This window comes from Papio anubis, chromosome 2, assembly GCF_008728515.1.
Source record: "Papio anubis isolate 15944 chromosome 2, Panubis1.0, whole genome shotgun sequence".
NCBI classification, from domain to species: Eukaryota; Metazoa; Chordata; class Mammalia; order Primates; family Cercopithecidae; genus Papio; species Papio anubis.
Genome location: NC_044977.1, coordinates 133432922 through 133451133, shown reverse-complemented (window position 1 = coordinate 133451133; position 18212 = coordinate 133432922). Strand labels below are relative to the sequence as shown.

At 37.6% G+C, this 18212-nt stretch overlaps 1 protein-coding gene across 1 annotated transcript in view; it reads left to right on the top strand.

Annotated features, from left to right (window-relative positions):
• Nucleotides 1-18212, top strand: part of RSRC1 (arginine and serine rich coiled-coil 1) — a 445722-nt gene that overhangs the window by 254119 nt on the left and 173391 nt on the right. Inside the window, exon 7 of the mRNA XM_017955757.3 lies at nt 9624-9675. Within this exon, the coding sequence (XP_017811246.3) occupies nt 9624-9675 (52 nt within the window). The remainder of the gene's footprint in view (nt 1-9623; nt 9676-18212) is intronic.

Here is an 18212-nt window from a genome sequence, read left to right as displayed (position 1 = left end):
CTACTTGGGAGGCTGAGTCAGAGAATCACCAGAACCCAGGAGACAAAGGTTGCAGTGAGCCAAGATTGTACCACTGCACTCCAGCCTGGGTGACAGAGCGAGATTCTGTCTCAAAAAAAAAAAAAAAAAAAAATCCAATCTAAGAGAAGGCAGAAAAGTAAATTGCAGTGTGGTAGATTAATAATTACAGTAAGTATATGTTGGTCTGAACATTCCAATTATAAAGCACAGTTTTTCAGATTGTATAATACAGCAAGATCCAACTATATTCTGCTTACTTAAAAAAGTACACTTTAAGTATATAAGGACATTAGCAGGTAAAAATAGTGGAAAAATATATACCAGGCTAAAACTTAGTAATGTTAAGATGTCAGTTCTCCCCAAATTGATATGTAGAGTTGGTTCAATCCCATGTATCCTCCCAGCAGGGCTTTAAATAAAAAAGAAAAAAGGACAACTTTATTCTAAAAATTGGGAATGCAAAGGAGCTAGAAGAGCCAAAACTGCATTGAAAAAGAAAGTTAGAGGAGTTACTCTATCTGATTTCAAGAATTAATACCAAGCAATAATAATCAAGACAGTAGGGTCTTGGCATCACTATTGACAAATAGATCAATGGATCAGAATTAGAGTCTAGAAAGAGACTCATCATATATGTGTATATATATGGTAAATTGATTTTTGAGAAAAATGCAAAGTCAGTTGAGTAAAGAAAAGATAGTCTTTTCCACAGATGGTGCTGGAACCATTTGATAGCCATATATAGTACCCAAATAAAAAGGAGTTTAAGTGCATATCTTGCACTGTATTAAAAAATTAATTGAAAGTCTTCATAGAATTAAATGTAAAACAGAACTATAAAATTTCTAGGTATAAATACAGGAGAAATCTTTGTGACTTCAGATTAGGTAAAGATTTCTTAAATACACCACCAAAAAAGCCTGATTCCTAAAAGAGGAAATTGGCAGAGTATGGTGGCTCATGTCTGTAATCCCATCACCTTGGGAGACCAAGGCAGGCAGATCCCTAGAGCCTAGGAGTTTGAAGCTGCAATGAGCTACAATCCTGCCACTGCATTCCAGCCTGGATGACAGAGCAAGACCCTGTCTCTTAAAAAGAAAAAGAAAAAGGAGAAGGAGAAGAAAGAAGTAGGAGAAGAAGAAATTGATGGATGGGATTTCATCAGAAGTCCAGTTGGACTTTACATATAAAATTTGCAAACTGTATATGAAATAAATTACTTTTGTTAAAGAACTCTGGAAACTCAATTTTGAGAAAACAATCTAATAAAAATTGGCAACAGATTTGAATAATCCATTTTACCAAGGAAGATATATGGATAATCAGTACATGAAAAGATGCTCAACACCATTATTCATTAGGGAAATATGGACCACAATGAGACACCACCACACACCTACTAGAATTTTGAAATTGAGAAGACTGACTCTACCAAGTGATGGTTGGGATGTAGAGCAACTGTAACTCTCATACCCTACTGGTGGGAAAGTAAAAACACTTTGGAATAACTTGGTAGTTTCTTAAAAAGTTAAACATATATTTACCATATGACTTGGCTATTTCAATTCTAGATATTTACCCAAGAGATATGAAAGCACATATTTATACAAAGATGTGTACCTGAATGTTCATAGCCCCTTTTATAATGGCAAAAATTGGAAATAATTTGAACCTTTATTGATAGGTGAATGCATAAAGAAATTATGGTATATCCTTACAGTGGAATACTACCTAGCAATAAAACAAAATGAATTGTTGATAGACATAATAACATTGATAAGTTTCAAACTAATTGTGTGCTGGATTTAAAGGCCAGATATATTAAATATATACACTTTATTGTAGTTCAATTATACCTCAATAAAGCTGTCTGAAAATGTTTTAGGAAAAGATAGGAGTAACACATGTGCTTGGCACAATGTAGACATTTTAGTAAATAGTATATCTTTCTTTACATTGTTATTTTGACTCTCTCTCATTATACTGTAAGATCCTTGAAGTCAGGAACTATATCTTTTCATCTTTTTATTCTCAACTTGTAACACAGTACCTTAAATAGAAGATATAGTTTATAAAAGTTTTTGAACAAATGAAGGTAATAAATTTTGGATGATTGAATGTAATGACAAGACTCTGTAAAGGGCCCAGTAGTACTCTAGCACCATTTCCCTATGAGATGTGAAGTTATTTCAACTGTACATTCTTGTACATTCGCTTCAAACAGGAAATTCCTATTACTGTCTTATAAGTAGTTTAAAGGTTATTTTATATTCTTTTTGTATAAAGAAAACATATAATAATACGGAATTGAGGACAATATCAAAAAGTCTAAATGTAATCTTAAATCTGATCTTAATTTTTTTTTTTTTTCTTGAGATGGAGTCTTACTCTGTCTGGAAGCAGGAGTGCAGTGCACAATCATAGCCCACTGCAACCTCAAACTCCTGGGCTCAAATAATCCTCCTGCCTCTGCCTCCCAAGTACCTGGGACTACAGGCTTATACTTGTAGTGCAACTAATGGCTGATTGTTTTCTTGTGTAGAGACAGGATCTTGCTTTATTAGGCTGATCTTGAACTCCTGGCTTCAAGCAATCCTCCTGCCTCAGCCTCCCAAAATGCTAGGATTACAGTCGTGAGTCGCCACACCCACCCCAAATGTTGTTTCTCTTGTTTTTTTTTTAAAAAAAAAAAAATTGAATTTTTGTGATTACATAGTAGGTGTATATATTTATGAGGTACGTGAAATATTTTAATATAGGCATGCAATGCTTAATAATCATATCAAGGTAAATGGGGTATCCATCCCCTCAAGCATTTATCCTCTGTGTTACAAACAATCCGTTTATACTCTTAGGTATTTTTAATTTAATTTTCTTTGTTACCATATCTTAATTTTGATTTTTTGAAACATTGCACATCTAATTTTGTTTCCAAGTTTGAGTTCTTTTTAGCTCAGTCACAGTCTTTTCTTTCAGACTTTCTACTTTTCTCTCGTTAACCTCAAAAGTGTTGTTGGCAGATGGAATGGCTTTAAGAATTTCCATAGTGGTGGCCAGGGGTTTAGGGAGCTTAATACAAATAGAAGTGAGAAACATAAACAAATGATTTCAATAGTTTAGTATGTAAACTAGTTTATATAAGGATAGGCTTCTCTCTTATCATTAATATATACTCATGGGTGGCTCAAAGGATTATGCTGGTTTTGAATGTGTGCTTTGGCAGTATTTTGAGAATCTAGACATGCAGTAATTTATAAGGAACTCAAGGGATAAGAATAAATCCAGTCAGGAAAAACTCTAGACATTGAGAATGGTCATCTCCACAAGCCATTATGAGACTGACCTATCATTTGGTTAATGTTAGAAGTTTTTGTGTGTTTTTTTTTAAATTATTTTATTTTATTTTACTTTACTTTTTATTTTAGAATCTGAGGATACATGTGCTTTTTTGTTACATGTTTATTACATGTATAATGGTGGGGTCGGGCTTCTAGTATACCATGATCCACATATTGGACATTGCACCCAATAGGTAACTTTTCACCCCTCACTCCCCTCCCAACCTCCTCTCTTTTGGAGTCTCTAGAGCCTGTTTTCTCCATCTTTGTGTCTATGTTTACCATTTGTGTAGCTTGGCTTTCACTTATAACTGAGAACATGTGATATTTGACTTTCTGTTTCCATGTTAGTTCACTTAAGGCAATGGCCTACAGCTTCATCCAGGTTGCTGCAAAGGACATGATTTGGTTCTTTTTTTATGGCTGCATAGTAGTCCGTAGTGTACATATACCACATTTTCTTTATCTAATCAACTATAAGTGGGCACTTAGGTTGGCTTCATGACTTTGATATTGTAAATAGCGCTGCAATAAACATACAAGTTCAGGTGTCTTTTTTATAGAATGATCTCTTTTTCTTTGGGTAATGGGATTACAGGATTGAATGGTAGTTCTATTTTTATTTCTTTGAGATATCTCCTACTGTTATCCACAGCGGTTGAACTAATTTAAATCCCCATCAACTGTATGAGCATTCCCTTTTCTCTGCATCCATGTTAACTAACGTCTGTTGTTTATTTAACTTTTTAATAATAGCTAATCTGAGTGGTGTAAGATGGTATCTCAGTGTAGTTTTAATTTACATTTTCTCTGATGATTAGCAATGTTGAGCATTTTTTTCATGTGTTTGTTGGCCACTTGTATTTCTCCTTTTGAGAAATTTCTGTTCATATTCTTTGCCCAGTTTTTAATGGGACTGTTTGTGATTCTCTTCTCTAAACCTAAGGCTTACAAATGGAGTTAAGTAGTCCAGCCCCATTTGCTCCCACCAAAGGATTATTACTAGTTTTAGCAATTTTAAGCCCTATGTGATACAAATTTCTAGCAGCACTATAGTTTTCTTTTATCCAGTCAAAGTTGTGGTATAGTATCTGTACTGACTTTGTTTTCTTTATTGTTAATAATAGTCAGCTTTAACTTTAATATGGCCTTTAAAAACTTACACTGAAAGTTTACATTATTCTTACTGCTTTTTTTTTTTTTTTTTTTTTTTTTGAGACAGGGTCTCCCTCTGTCGCCCAGGCTGGAGTGCAGTGGCACGATCTCAGCTCATTGCAACATCTGCCTCCCGGGTTCAAGCGATTCTCCTGCCTCAATCTTCTAAGTAGCTGGGATTACATGCATGTGTCACCACACCTGGCTAATTTTTGTATTTTTAGTAGAGACGGGGTTTCACCATATTGGTCAGGCTGCAGGCTGGTCTGGATCTCCCGACCTCAGGTGATCCGCCTGCCTTGGCCTCCCAAAGTGCTAGGATTACAGGCTTGAGCCATGTGCCCTGGCTCTCACTGCTCTAATGATGTCAACGCTACAATTTATGTTTTAAGGGAATCATATTTATATTCTCTGTGATTCTATTTTTGTGATATTCTTTAATTATGTACTGTTGATGTTGGGTGTTGGGTTTTTTGTTTCTTTGTTTGCTTGCTTAAACAATAGAAATATATTTTCAATTTTTTTTTTTTTTTTTTTTTTTTTTTTGAGAAAAGCTCTGGCTCTATCACCCAGGCTGGAGTGCAGTGGTGCGATCTCAGCTTACTGCAATCTTCACCTCCCAGGCTCAAGCTATCTTCCCACCTCAGTCTCCCAAGTAGCTGGGACCACAGGTGCATGCCACCATGCCTGACTAATTTTTGTGTTTTTTGTAGAGATGGTGTTTTGCCATATTGCCCAGGCTGGTCTCGAGCTTGTGAGCTCAAGCGATCTGCCCGCCTTGGCCTCCCAAAGTGCTAGGATTACAGGCATGAGCCACCATGCCCAGCCTGGAAATATATTTTCTCATTGTCCTGGAGACTAGAGGTTCAAGATCAAAGTGTTAGTAGGGTTGGTTCCTTCTGAGGCCTCTCTTCTTGGCTTGCAGATGGCTGTCTTCTTTCTGTGTCTTCCCATGGTCTTCTGTCTGTAGAAATAGTGTTTTTTAATGGAATGTTTTTTTCTCATTAAGTTTCTATCATATAAAGTACTTGTGACATAATGCTCTTAAACATGTCCCTGTTTAAAATTTTTTTTGAGAAATCGCTATATTCTGTGCATCTGTATTTGGTAATACTGTTTATTCACTAAGGTATAATTTCTGGTTCTGAATAACAATACCATTTACCAATTTTAGATGAAATGTATACTGATCCTGGAGTCTAATACATGGTAAAATAACTAAAGCATTAGAAATTTTAGCACGCAGGCCCCAAAGGTATTTTCATTCTAAGCCAGCTAGTATGATAGGTAACTAAAAATGGGTTGGCATAAAATATTTTTTTTAATTCTATATTCTGTTTCTTTCTTCCTCCTTAATCCTTTCTTTAAAAAATAACTATAGGTAGCAGTCACAATGAAGCCAACATAAATGAGACTGCTTTCTCTTCATTTTCATTTTCATCTCCAACTGAGCTACTTTTTCTGAGCCAGGCAGCTACTGATGCAGATAGACAGGTGGGATGCAGAGGGTTTCAGCCAAGAGGCCTGTGGTGATGCTTTCCCTCTTCTGAGATGAACTCAAGCCTAGAAACAATGGAAGGGAGCCCTCGTGAAAGATTTGAGGAGCAGGTCACTGAGAGGAAAAAGACTACAACCCAAGAATCCTATATCCATTCAACTTATTCACCAGTCACAGTAAGAAAAGGCTATTTGCAGATGGGCAAAAAGTGAGTGAACATTTGCATCTGCACAACCTATTCAAGAAAAAGGCTTGAGCAATAAATATAAGCAAAGTAAAACTATTTATAAAATACGGATTACTTTTAAAAGTTTGATCAATGTAACAATATATCCCCATAGTTGGAGTTCATCCCTATATTTCATAAATAAAATTTAGCAAGTTACATCTGCATAGGCAAATATTTTTAGAATCAAATTTCATTTACTGGGTCAAGTATGTTATTTTGGACAATTTTTTTTTAAACGGAATCAAAACTCTATATGCATTTATATCTGCGTGCATTAATTGATTTTATTTCCTGAGTATCCTAGTGGTTTAGTTAGAATGATCCTGAGATTTGGAGTCAGAGTCTTAGTTTTGGTTCATCATTTGCAAGCAGAGGCAAGTTACTAAACTGCTGTTATTTCCTGGTTTTCTTTGTCTTTGAAATATGAATCCTGTATTATAAATTGTTGGAATTATTAGTGAAAAATAAATATATCTTAACGGGTATATTTATTATAAACATTAGCCATCAAGACTTTCCTAGCTGGGCATAGTGGCTCACATCTGTAGTCCTAGCTCTTTGGGAGGCCAAGGTGGGAGGATTACTTGAGGCCAGGAGTTTGAGACCAGCCTGGGCAACATGGTGAGACACCAACTCTATGAAACAACAGAAAAAAGGAGCTGGATGTGGTGGTGCACACCTGTAGTCCTAGCTACTCAGGGAACTGAGGCAGGAAGATGAGCCCAGGAGTTCAACACTGCAGTGAGCCATGATCACACTACTGCATGTTAGCCTAGGCAACAGAGGGAGACCCAATCTCTTACAAAAAAAAAATAAAAGAAGCTTTCCTTAGGAATGGTAGTGACTATATCTTCAAGATAATGATTATAGATGTGGAAATGAAGAAATCCTCCAGGGAGGGAGATTTCATGGGGTAGAAGACTTTGACAGTATTGCTATTAATATTTTATTGAATGTTGGGTATACATTATTATGTATATATTTTCTGTCTTAAGTATTTCTTAATTGGTAAAAAAAAAAAAAAAAAAAAAAATCTTGCTCGTGAAATATCTTAACCAGTAAAATGTCTAGGATTTTTCTATCAAAAGACACTACTTACAAGGACACTCTGACATGTATGCTTCCTAATTCTTCACTTGCTTAGGATCTGCTTGAATCTGGCCCATAAAAGTACTGTATTTACCACGTTCTGTACTGGTTTTCATGGTGACTTAAATGCTTGTGAAAAAGTAAAATATTTCATAACCCTGGGCTTGCATTTCTGCATGACCACAGTCAGTTGGTGCTGGGTATCAGCTGCTTCCTTTAATTGGGGCATGTGCTTCAGAGTTCTCCACACTTCTCTGTGCTTTCTGATACTAATGTCAAATGTCATTTGCCATTTATCATCATAAATGTGTGCATTAATGGCTTGATACCTGAGACATTTTAGTTTATGACTTTTATATTCAGTAGATATCACAGTCTTCTACTGATACTTTGCTTTGATATTTTAATTTGATGTCACATATTTCCAATACTTCATAACTTTATAAAACATGCTTACATACATTTTCCCTTAAACATATGACATAAAGTACTCTTTATTGGTTGTCATCTCCTCCTTCTCTAGTAACCAATCAGTCCTTTTGTTTTACCAAGTAAATATTTCTCAAATCTGTGTTGTCCTGTTTGACCTTTCTGCTATTGTTTCAGCTCAGGCCCTCCTCTCACCTGAAATTCATTAATTGCCACCTAACTGAGCTCCTTGCCTCTAGACACATTATTTTCAATTCATCCTCAAAAATATTGCTAAAGTGATGTATCAAAGTGCAGATATGATCACATCACCCCTTTGTTTAAAGTTTTTCTAAGTCTCCTCATCTTCCATGGCAGGAGTTGGCACACTTTTTCTTTAAGGTCCAGATAGATACTTTAGACTTTGTTGGTCCTAAGATTCCTGCTACAAATAATGAACTCCTATTGGTGAGTTGATCGCAAAAGCCAGTAGGCACTATGTAAACAAATGGCATGGCCTATGTCCCAGTAAAACTTATTTACGAAACCAGGCCACTGGTCCGGGTCTATAGTCTCTTAATCCCTGTTCTGTGATATGAAAGATTCTCCCAGTTTCTCACTTGTCTCATCTACCACTCTTCAATCTTGTTTCCTGTAGGTTTTTCAGAAGGACCATTCAAATTCTTAAACTTTTCTGAGCACAACATCGTCTTTCTATATCCAGTTATTTATTTTATGCAAGCTGGGTTTCTTTTTACAAATAGCAAAATATTCTAGTGTATCACGTAAATTATGAATTTTGAAGTGATATGCATATATAAAATGGGGTTATTTTGTTTATTGCAGACAACTTTATAAATATAAGGTTTGAAGTCTCAAGTATGGACAACTGTTTTTTTTAACAGGTCTTTAGTAAAAAGTCATAGTCTTGACATAATTCATGACATAATTTGTTGTTTAATATGTTATCCAAAAATCTCAGAGTGCAGTCGCTGGTAGGAAATTAGTTTAGTTTCTTTTTCTTTTCTTTTCTTTCTTTTTTTTTTAATGAAGTCTCACTCTATTGCCAGGCTGGAGTGCAGCGGCGCGATCTTGGCTCACTGCAACCTCCCGGGTTCAAGCAATTCTCCTGCCCCAGCCTCCCAAGTAGCTGGGACTTTAGGTGCCTGCCACCATGCCCAGCTAATTTTTGTATTTTTCGCAGAGACAGGGTTTCACCATGTTGGCCAGGATGGTCTCGATCTCTCGACCTCGTGATCCACCCACCTCGGCCTCCCAAAGTGCTGGGATTACGGGCGTCAGCCACTGAGCCCGGCTGGAAATTAGTTTAGTTTCATTGTTATCAACTGTATTGAATCAAGGTTCACTGAAAAAACAATTTTAGGACAGTTCATAGGAGTTGGAAGCATATAAGCCAAATTGTATCCTATCTTCATCACAGTTGTTCCTTTAAATTCCAGTTAGGAAAGCAGAAAATTGGTTTTAGAGTCTGACTTGCCTGAAATATTGAACTTAAAGGTTGCTATTTAAATTCTCATAGATTGCTTGCCTGTTTCTATGTGCAAAGAAATAACTCAATGTAAGAATATGTTGTTAAATGTGTGTGCTTTGCCTTGTTATTAAATTTCAGTTAATTATGTTATTGTAATTGGTACAATGTTGGATAGTAAGCAAAACTTTTTCCAGGAAAAAAAAATGAAAGCAGCTTATCATTGTTGCATCATATAGACAAATGCAAGATGTGATGGATTTTAATATAAATTATGTTAAAGCTCTTTAAATTTCCTAATATTTGCAAACAAATGCATTCATTTAAAACTCCGTCTATTAAAACTGACCTGTAAATGTCTTGTATGGTTGATTTTTTTTTTTTCTTCTTTTTTAGCCACCAGCTGAACAGGCCAAAGCCAGACTACAGCTGGTTCTTGAAGCTGCTGGTAAGTGTTGATAATTAACTTTTATTAAATGAAGAAGTGACAGGTAAACCCTAGGCTGGTAGCATGCTTAGAAATGAGTCAAAAAGAAAACTATTTTTATATATCCTCACAAATTTATCAGATCTAGATTATATGTATGGCCATATATTATCTGAAATATTTATTGCTGCAGTATAATGCTAAGTGTATTGCTAACAGGTCATTCTTTACCTTTTCATTTATAAAATTGGCTTCAGTTTTAGTTTTTTATTTTGACGAAGCCCAGTTGATTAATTTGTCTTTTATGTACTATGGTTTTGGTGACATGTTTAAGAATTCTTTGACTAATCCCAGATTATGATTTTTTTCTTACATTTTCTTTCTTTTGAAAGAAAAATTAAAATGGAGTCTTAAATGTAACGTGTAAAACCATAAAACTTTATATTTTATGGCTTTTATTTATATAAAATATAACTTTATATTTTATGGTTTTGCATGTTGCGTTTGAGACTAACTCTTCCATTTTAATTTTTTAAATAAGGTGTAAAGTTTAGGTTGAGATTGTCATTATTCTAAAGAAAATGAGATCAGTGTCATTTAGTAATTTCCCCGGTTACATTGGACTAACTCACTGGACTGTATGTTCTGGATACCATGTACTCTTTAAGTGCTGTATGTGTTATTTCTCAATGGTACTGTAATGCTTTGACTTTGATTTTAGATATCATGTTCACTTGCACATAGACATTAAATACTTTACTTTTTAAAAACATATAAGATCTATATTTTCTGAGTACTGATATTTTACTTTGAATCTTAATGTGCTCTTCAAAAATGTATATAACTTATTCAAACAATAAGTCGTAATGAGTAGTGCAGTAGTCCTCTCTTATACATGGTGGATATCTTCCAAGCGTCCAGTTGATGTCTCAAACCATGGGTAGTACAAAACCCTGTATCTATATCTATACTTATCTATCATGTCTAATTTATATCTGTATCTGGATACACACATACATATACACATGCTGTATTTTTTCCTATACATACATACCTATGATGAAGTTTAATTTATAAATTAGGTAAGAGATCAATAATGATAATAAAATGGAACAATTATAATAATATACTTTAATAAATATAAATGTGGTTTCTTTCTCTTTGTCTCAAAATATCTTGTACTATAATCACCTATTTTTGGACCACAGTTGACCGCAGGTAACTGAAACTACAGAAAATGAAACTGCAGCTGCATATAATGGGGGACTACTGTATATATTTCTTAAAATTTTTTACTATTCAGAGCTCATAATTTCCAGCTGGAAAAATTAGAACTCTATTTTAACATCAAAAGTTAATATCAGACCACCAAATGATAGTAGTTATGTTTTTAGGATTCACTGATCAAGAAAATACATATGTGCATATTGATTCAAGGATCTCTTGCATTAGCTCTTTGTGTTCTCATTTAAAGTGTACACAGTCTAAAGATTGGGAAGTCCAGTATGAACGATATACTAGCTTCCTGAATTACTAATAGAAGTAACTTACCATATAGGTAAAAAGATTGACAAGTGTTTTAGTTTTGATGAAGTGTCTCTGTACTCCTCCTTATTACTCTAAAAATAATTTATAGTTTATGTTTTTATCTTATTTGTTTTATCTTTAGAAAACATTACTTACTAAAATTTTGTTGTTAATTTTTTTTATATTTTCACTCAAATAAAATATACTGTAGGATGTCTAATTAATTTGATTCTTTATCATTTACATAATATGCATTTTGCTTTGAAAAAATATTTCCAGCTCATAATTGAGTATTCCAGCTCATAATTGAATAAACCCTTGCTTTGAAGGAAAATATTTATGTTGCCTAGCGCAGAAAACATTTATTTCCACAAATGCAATTTTAAATAATTTTATTTCATAGTTTTATTCAGTTTAAAAAAATATTTAGCATGATTTTGAAGTACATTAGAAAATAGATGTGATACTCCAGACCTCACAGTGTATAACTTGCTTATATCCATCTGAATTGTCATCCCTCACATTTAACTTTAACGTTCTAAATTGTACCTAAGGATAAAGAGCTAGATTCTGTGAATTTGAGAAACGTCCAAAATTATGACAATTTTCAATTTAAAAAATTTATTTTGGCCTAGGTCTAGATAAGCAAAAGACAGACCTTAGCTAAATGTTCAGTTTTTTAAGTCACTCTTTTTTATTGAATATTTATGTTGTTCATCTTTTCTCTCTTACCAGTAACACTGTAATGAACATCCTCTTATACATTGTGTTAGTCATATTTTATTTTATTCTAGGGGAGATTTGTTACTATAGAAATGAGTTTGTGAGGTCAGAGGGTATTAACATTTTCGGCTGGTCCAAAAGTAATTGCGGTTTTGGCTAAACCTCAGTTACTTTTGCACCAATTTAATAGAATGGCTTTTTGTACATTTTTGCTGAATTGTTTTATAAAGCTTTGTGCTCCTTTTCATTGCCACTGGTTAAGTAATCGTTTTACTAGAATTGCTTTTTGATACCAGTTCCGTGAATATATTGCTGTATAATATGATATAACATATTACACCTTTTTGAAAAATACCGTTTTATTTTTAATGAGAACTTGTGACATAGTAGAGGGCAAGTAGATGGATAGGTAGTGGAAGAGTACATAGGCAACTTACTGTCAAGGTTCTAGTTCTCTTTTTGGTGTTGAGTTTTAAGGTGTTCATTATATTGTTAAAAATAAGCAAATAAGAAGAACTTGAGACCTGTCTGGTAAGTTTTGCAGTCCAGCCTAGTCTCAAGGTTGAGATAAATGGATAGGGAAGTCTAGTAGTAACCATTGTCACACTGGAGTTCACTTAGGTTCCTAGGAAAAACACCTTGATTTGGGGACCTTAAAAGTGGGCATGGGCAAAGACTTCAGGCCTTATGCTGGATTCTTGAGGCAGGATCAATTTTAGCCTTACAAGCAGCATAACTTGATAGATAAGGTTCATATGTAGATATCCTTCTGATTAGACTTAGTTGTCTACTCTAGCTCTGAGTCCCAGAAGAAAGTTTTATGTTTAACTATTGCATTGTAATTGATTATATTAGTAAATGTTAATAATGTTACTGGTTTGGAATTAAAATCTCTTTCGAATATTTAGCCATGATTTTTAGTGATGTGACTCTGAAAGTCCATATGAAGGACTAAAATAAGATTAAACATGTAACTATAGGGTGTTATGATTATTATATCAAACAAATTTGAGTCTGAGATTTTATTGTATTTGGGTTAGGATCATACTTTGTATGTGCTAAACTATTGCATATTTGTACTTTGGTTCAAAACCTTGAACATTTTATCTTTGACTCTTTTATAGGCAGTAATTCGCCTAGACTTAATGATTCTGATTTTGAAAAATTTTTTGTATTTATCCCTTTATTGTGTCTCCCACTGCCATCTCTTTAGTCTAGATGCCAAACATTTCGCTCACGGCTTATTCCATTACCTCCTAATTGGCTTCCTGCTTCAATTCTATTACTTCTCTAGAGAGACACTAATGAATAGTGGAAAGATCCTAAGCCTGCCATCACCACTTGCTCTGTAACTTTGAGCAATTTAATGTTTATTGTTTAGCCAGAACAGAGGGTTTTTTTAATCAAATATGACAGATGTGTGTTTTTTTCTAGTTCATTGAGGTGAAATTTACATAACATAAAATTTATTATAATTGCTTAAAGTGAACAATTCAGTGGCATTTAGTACATTCACAGTGTTGTACAACCATCAACTCTATCTAGTTCTAAACAACGCCATCACTCCAGAGTGAAACCCCTTACCTACTAACGGTTTCTCCCCACGTTCCTTTCCCCCAAGCCCTTGACAACCACCATTCTCCCTCTGTCTCTATTTGTCTATTCTGGACATTTCATATAAATGGAATCCTACAATATGTGACCTTGTGTGTCTGGCTTCCTTCATTTAGTATGTTTTGAAGATACAGACACATAATATATCAGTACTTCATACTTTTTTATTGCTAAATAATATGTTATTTATACACACACACACACACACACAACTTGTTTATCCATTGATGGAAATTTGGGTTTTTTTCTACCTTTGTTCTATCATGAGTACATTTGAATATGTGTATATATGTACTTGTTTTGAGTACCTGTTTGGAGGTTTTTTAGGTATATACCTAGGAGGGTGATAGTGGGGTCATTTGGTAATTCTATGTTTAATTTTCTGAGAAACCACAAAACATTTTCCACAGCAGCTGAACCATTTTACTTTCCCCCCAATAGCAGTGTATAAAACAGTTCCCCCTATTGCCTCAACTACACCATATCACACATTGAAGTTACCTATTTGAAAGTATTTGTATTTGGGGGCTTCTCTTTCCCATAATTTCTTTATCTGTAAGAGGGAAAGATAATAACTACCATGTAGGGCTGTTATGAAAATAATAACACATGAAATACCTAGCCCAGAGCCTGAAAAGTGGTAGCCACCAGAAAATGTGTATTTCATCTTGATTTTTGTGGACACCACTGCTTCATCTTGATTTTTGTGGACACCACTGCCAGATGATTCTTTGGTGTTATTGGATCTTTGGGTTGTTGCTTTTCTGGCCGGAAAACTCTGTGTGGCTGCTGCAACAGAGCGGGTAGCAGCACGGGCACCAGCTCTCTGAGAGGCTGTGGCTGGACCAGGCACACTACAAGCAGCTTCCACAACTGGCACCCAGGAACACGGTGGCACCTGGAAGCTTGAAGATCCCGGGAACTGCAGGGTCCCAAGGAGGGAGCCACAGTCCTGGTTCTAGGAGCTTCTGGATCTGAGCTCCCCAAAGCACCACAGCTCTTCTCTCCTTCTCTTTAGCTGCAACATGGTGAGCAAGGAGCATGTCTCAGTCCTGTTTGTGTTATAGCTCTTTTAGCCTCCCTATTCATTGGGTCCTGAGTTCTTGTCCTGCAACCAGGAAGAATTAGGTGCACAGACAAGTGGAGGGTGAGCAAGATGAAGAGGAGCTTTGTTGAGCAATAGAACAGCTCAGAGGGGACCCACAGAAGGTAGTTCTTTCCACAGCCAGAGTGTCCTAATGAGTGTTCAGCTCCTGACAGAGAGTAGCTCCTCTCTGCTAGGCAGGTTGTCCCAACAAGTGTTCAGTTCCCAGCAGAGAGGGTGGCTCCTCTCTGCTACTGGTCATCCCATGGTCTGCAGCTCTCTGCAGACAGAAGGCCCTAAAGTGGATGTCTCCTCTCTGCAGGCAGGTCATCCCATCATGTCTGCAGCTCTCAGCAGAGAGGAAGCCATAGAGTGGGTGGCTCCTCTCTGTAGGCAGGTCCTCCCCTTGTCTCTGCAGTGCTCAGCAGAAAAGGTAGCCTCTCTTTGCAACTGGTCCTCCCATCTCTCCATCCTCTTTTCTGCTCTGGCTGAGCCCAGGGCTTTTATGGGCCTTAGATGGGGAGGAAATGCACACTGATTGGTCCATGGGCAGCCATGGGCAGGCCCAGAAAAGGCACCAGAAGTCCCCACTATGGTCCATAGGACTGGCAGCCCAGCTGCCAGCCTTCAGACCCTCTCTGGATTGAAGGTAGAGCCTCACCTGTCCCCTTCTGCCCAGGAGACCTTCTGCCTCCTGCCACCATCCGTGACACCCAGGCTGCTTGCAATAAGGGACATCTGCAGGCCAGTGCCCAGCCACCCTCAACCCTCCGCCTCTAGCTTCACCTGTAACTTGTGCTTGTCAGTGCCCAAAGTCTGGAGGGGGCCAAGGCAGCAAAGGGCTGGTGTGTCCATGCTGCCCCATGCATGCAGCATGCACACACCTGGCCAGGCTGTGACAGCACCTGGGCCTGGCCCCAGCCCTGCCCCGAGATTGGAGCAGGTGCCAGGAGCGGAGAGAGGCCAGGCAGCAGGAGCAGGCACCCTCAAGCCTGCAAGGGCAAGGCGGAGGCCTTCCTAAGCTAAGAGTGCAGAGACCTGGGTCCACAGCCTCAACTTGGGGGCTACAGCTGTGCTCAGGAGGGCAGGGCTGCTGCCTATTCCTGGCCTCTATCAGCTCCATGGATCATGCAGCCCCAGCTGTGCCCCTCACAGCCTGGGGTGGGGGTTCCAGGTCCTCACTGGGCCCAGGCTGGTGACTGGGGCAGGAGAGATGTCTCTGCAAGCTCCCCCTGTGGCCCCGGCTCTCAGGGATGGCCCGGAGCTCCTCCTCACCCATCTGGCAGCTCTTCTTGATTAAGGTGGTGGTTAGAGGGGGCCTAGGGCACCTCCCGGAGTGTGCCTGGCCATTGGGAATGTCAGGCCTGGCAGTCATCCAAATGTGGGGCAGACAGACCCTGGGGACATGGCCCCAGGCAGCCCTTGGCAGAGCATCCTCCCAAGGTGCAGGAACCCAGTGCCCTCAGCAGGGTAGCCGTGCTGCTGGCCAGGTCCTCGAAGTGGGCCCTGCTGGCCCCTAAAGCACGGCCCCAGCTCCTGCTCCCTCCCTGCACCCTCCCTTCCTGCTGCAACAGTGGGCAAGAGCAGCAACATGGTGCCAGGGTCCAGAACCACAGAGGCTCTGGGCGTTGGGGCGGGTCTCAACCAGCCATAGGAGGGTGGAGGCGGCACAGCCAGCTGCCTTGGGGACATGGGGCACAGGGGACCCACTACCGCTATTGCTGCTCCCGTAGCCACTTCTGCCGCCACCACCCATGCCTCCCCAACTGTGGACAGCCCACTGCTGCCATCATTGGGTACCATATGTTAATGCCACCCCTTTGCTCAAAATTACTCAGTGGTTCTCACTTGCTTACAAAATCAGTTTTACGTTTCTATGCTTAAGGTTCTAAAGTTCTGTACAGTAGATCCACAACCTTTTCTGACTTTATCTTCTAGAATTCGTTACTGTGCTTTTTTCATTGGTCTTCAAGTTTCCCGTATTCTTTTCTACCTGGGAAGCTTTGCACATTGTTTTTCTCTTCTATAAATGCCTTGTTTCTTCCTTTTCCCCGTCTCCAAACACTTCAAGACTCTTCTAAAACAAGATTTCCACATTATTTCCCTGACCATTCCAGTACCTCATCTTTCTCTCCTCCTTTGAATTCTTTTAGTCCTGTCTTTGCACACCATTTATGTTGATATTTATTCATACACTGCTGATATTAATATTTAGTTGTTTCATAAACGTTATACTTATTTTTCCAATGAAATAAACTTCCAATGGTCAGGAACTTATATATTTAGCCAGACATGGTGGCTCACTCCTGTAATTCCAGCACTGTAGGAGGCGAAGAGGGGAGGATCACTTGAGCCCAGTAGTTCGAGACCAGCCTAGGCAACATGGTAAAACCCTGTCTCTGCAAAAAATACAAAAATTAGCCAGGCATGGTGGCACATGCTTCTGGTCCTAGCCTCTTGGGAGGCTGAGGTGGGACAGTTGCTTGTGCCCAAGAAGTCAAGGGTTCCGTGAGCTGTGACTGAGCCACTGCACTCCAGTGCGGGTGACAGAGTGAGACCCTGTCTCAAAAAAAATAGAAACTATATTTAAAACCTCTACATCTTTCCCAGCAGTTTTAACAATACCTATAGTAGTACTACATCAGAAAAAATTTTAGCTGTTAATCTTTTGTAAGTAAGTCATTGTAGAGAAACAGAGGATCTAGCTATCTGAAAAACCTTTAGATGTTGGTGTGCTCATTTTGACCGCTGTTTGATGGATTTTATAATAAATATACTAAGATGTTACCTAGCTTCAAAAGCAGAAGATATATGACATAACCTGGCTTTTTACACTTAAACTGTAAGACAGTGCTTGACAGAAAAGACAGTAAAACATGATTATTTCACAGGGGATAGAGGGAAAATAGGAAGTTCAGGTAAGGTCTCCTTTGTCTCCATCACTTTTGCTCTTGCTTTTCTTTGTCTTGATAGCCCAATTCCAAACATTATCTGGATTTTCTGCAAAAACATATTATCATCTTATCCCAAATGTGTTCATGGGTCTAAAGAATATGGAAGAGAGATTTTTCCAAAAGATAAATTTTATCAGTATGAGAAGACAATACCTGTAACACAAATTTCTTTGAAGCCTCCTCAATACTTTACTTTTAATAGAATTGACACATACACTTTAAAATTATATTTCTAATGTTATAAGAAAAGGTAGAGATTTCTTTTTGTGCATATGTGGTAAAACAACTTATAAAATCTCTGCATAATAGTATTTCATTTTCTGCATAGTATCTACAACTTTTTGTATTGTACCTTATAGTTTTCAAAACACTTTAATAAATCTTTACCTTTTGATTCATATCACTTCATGGAGAGTTAAGTCCAGTTTACAAATATTCTGAAAGCTTAAGTGACTTGTCAAAAATTACAGAGCTAATAAGTGATAGAATCAGGACTTAACTCCAGTGATTTCTGACTCTCCAGCTACTTCTTTTTTTTTTTTTTTTTTTTGGACATAGTCTTGCTCTGTCACCCAGGCTGGAGTACAATGGCACAAGCTCAGATCATCACATCTTCTGTCTTCCAGGTTCAAGAGATTCTCCTGCCTCAGCTTCTC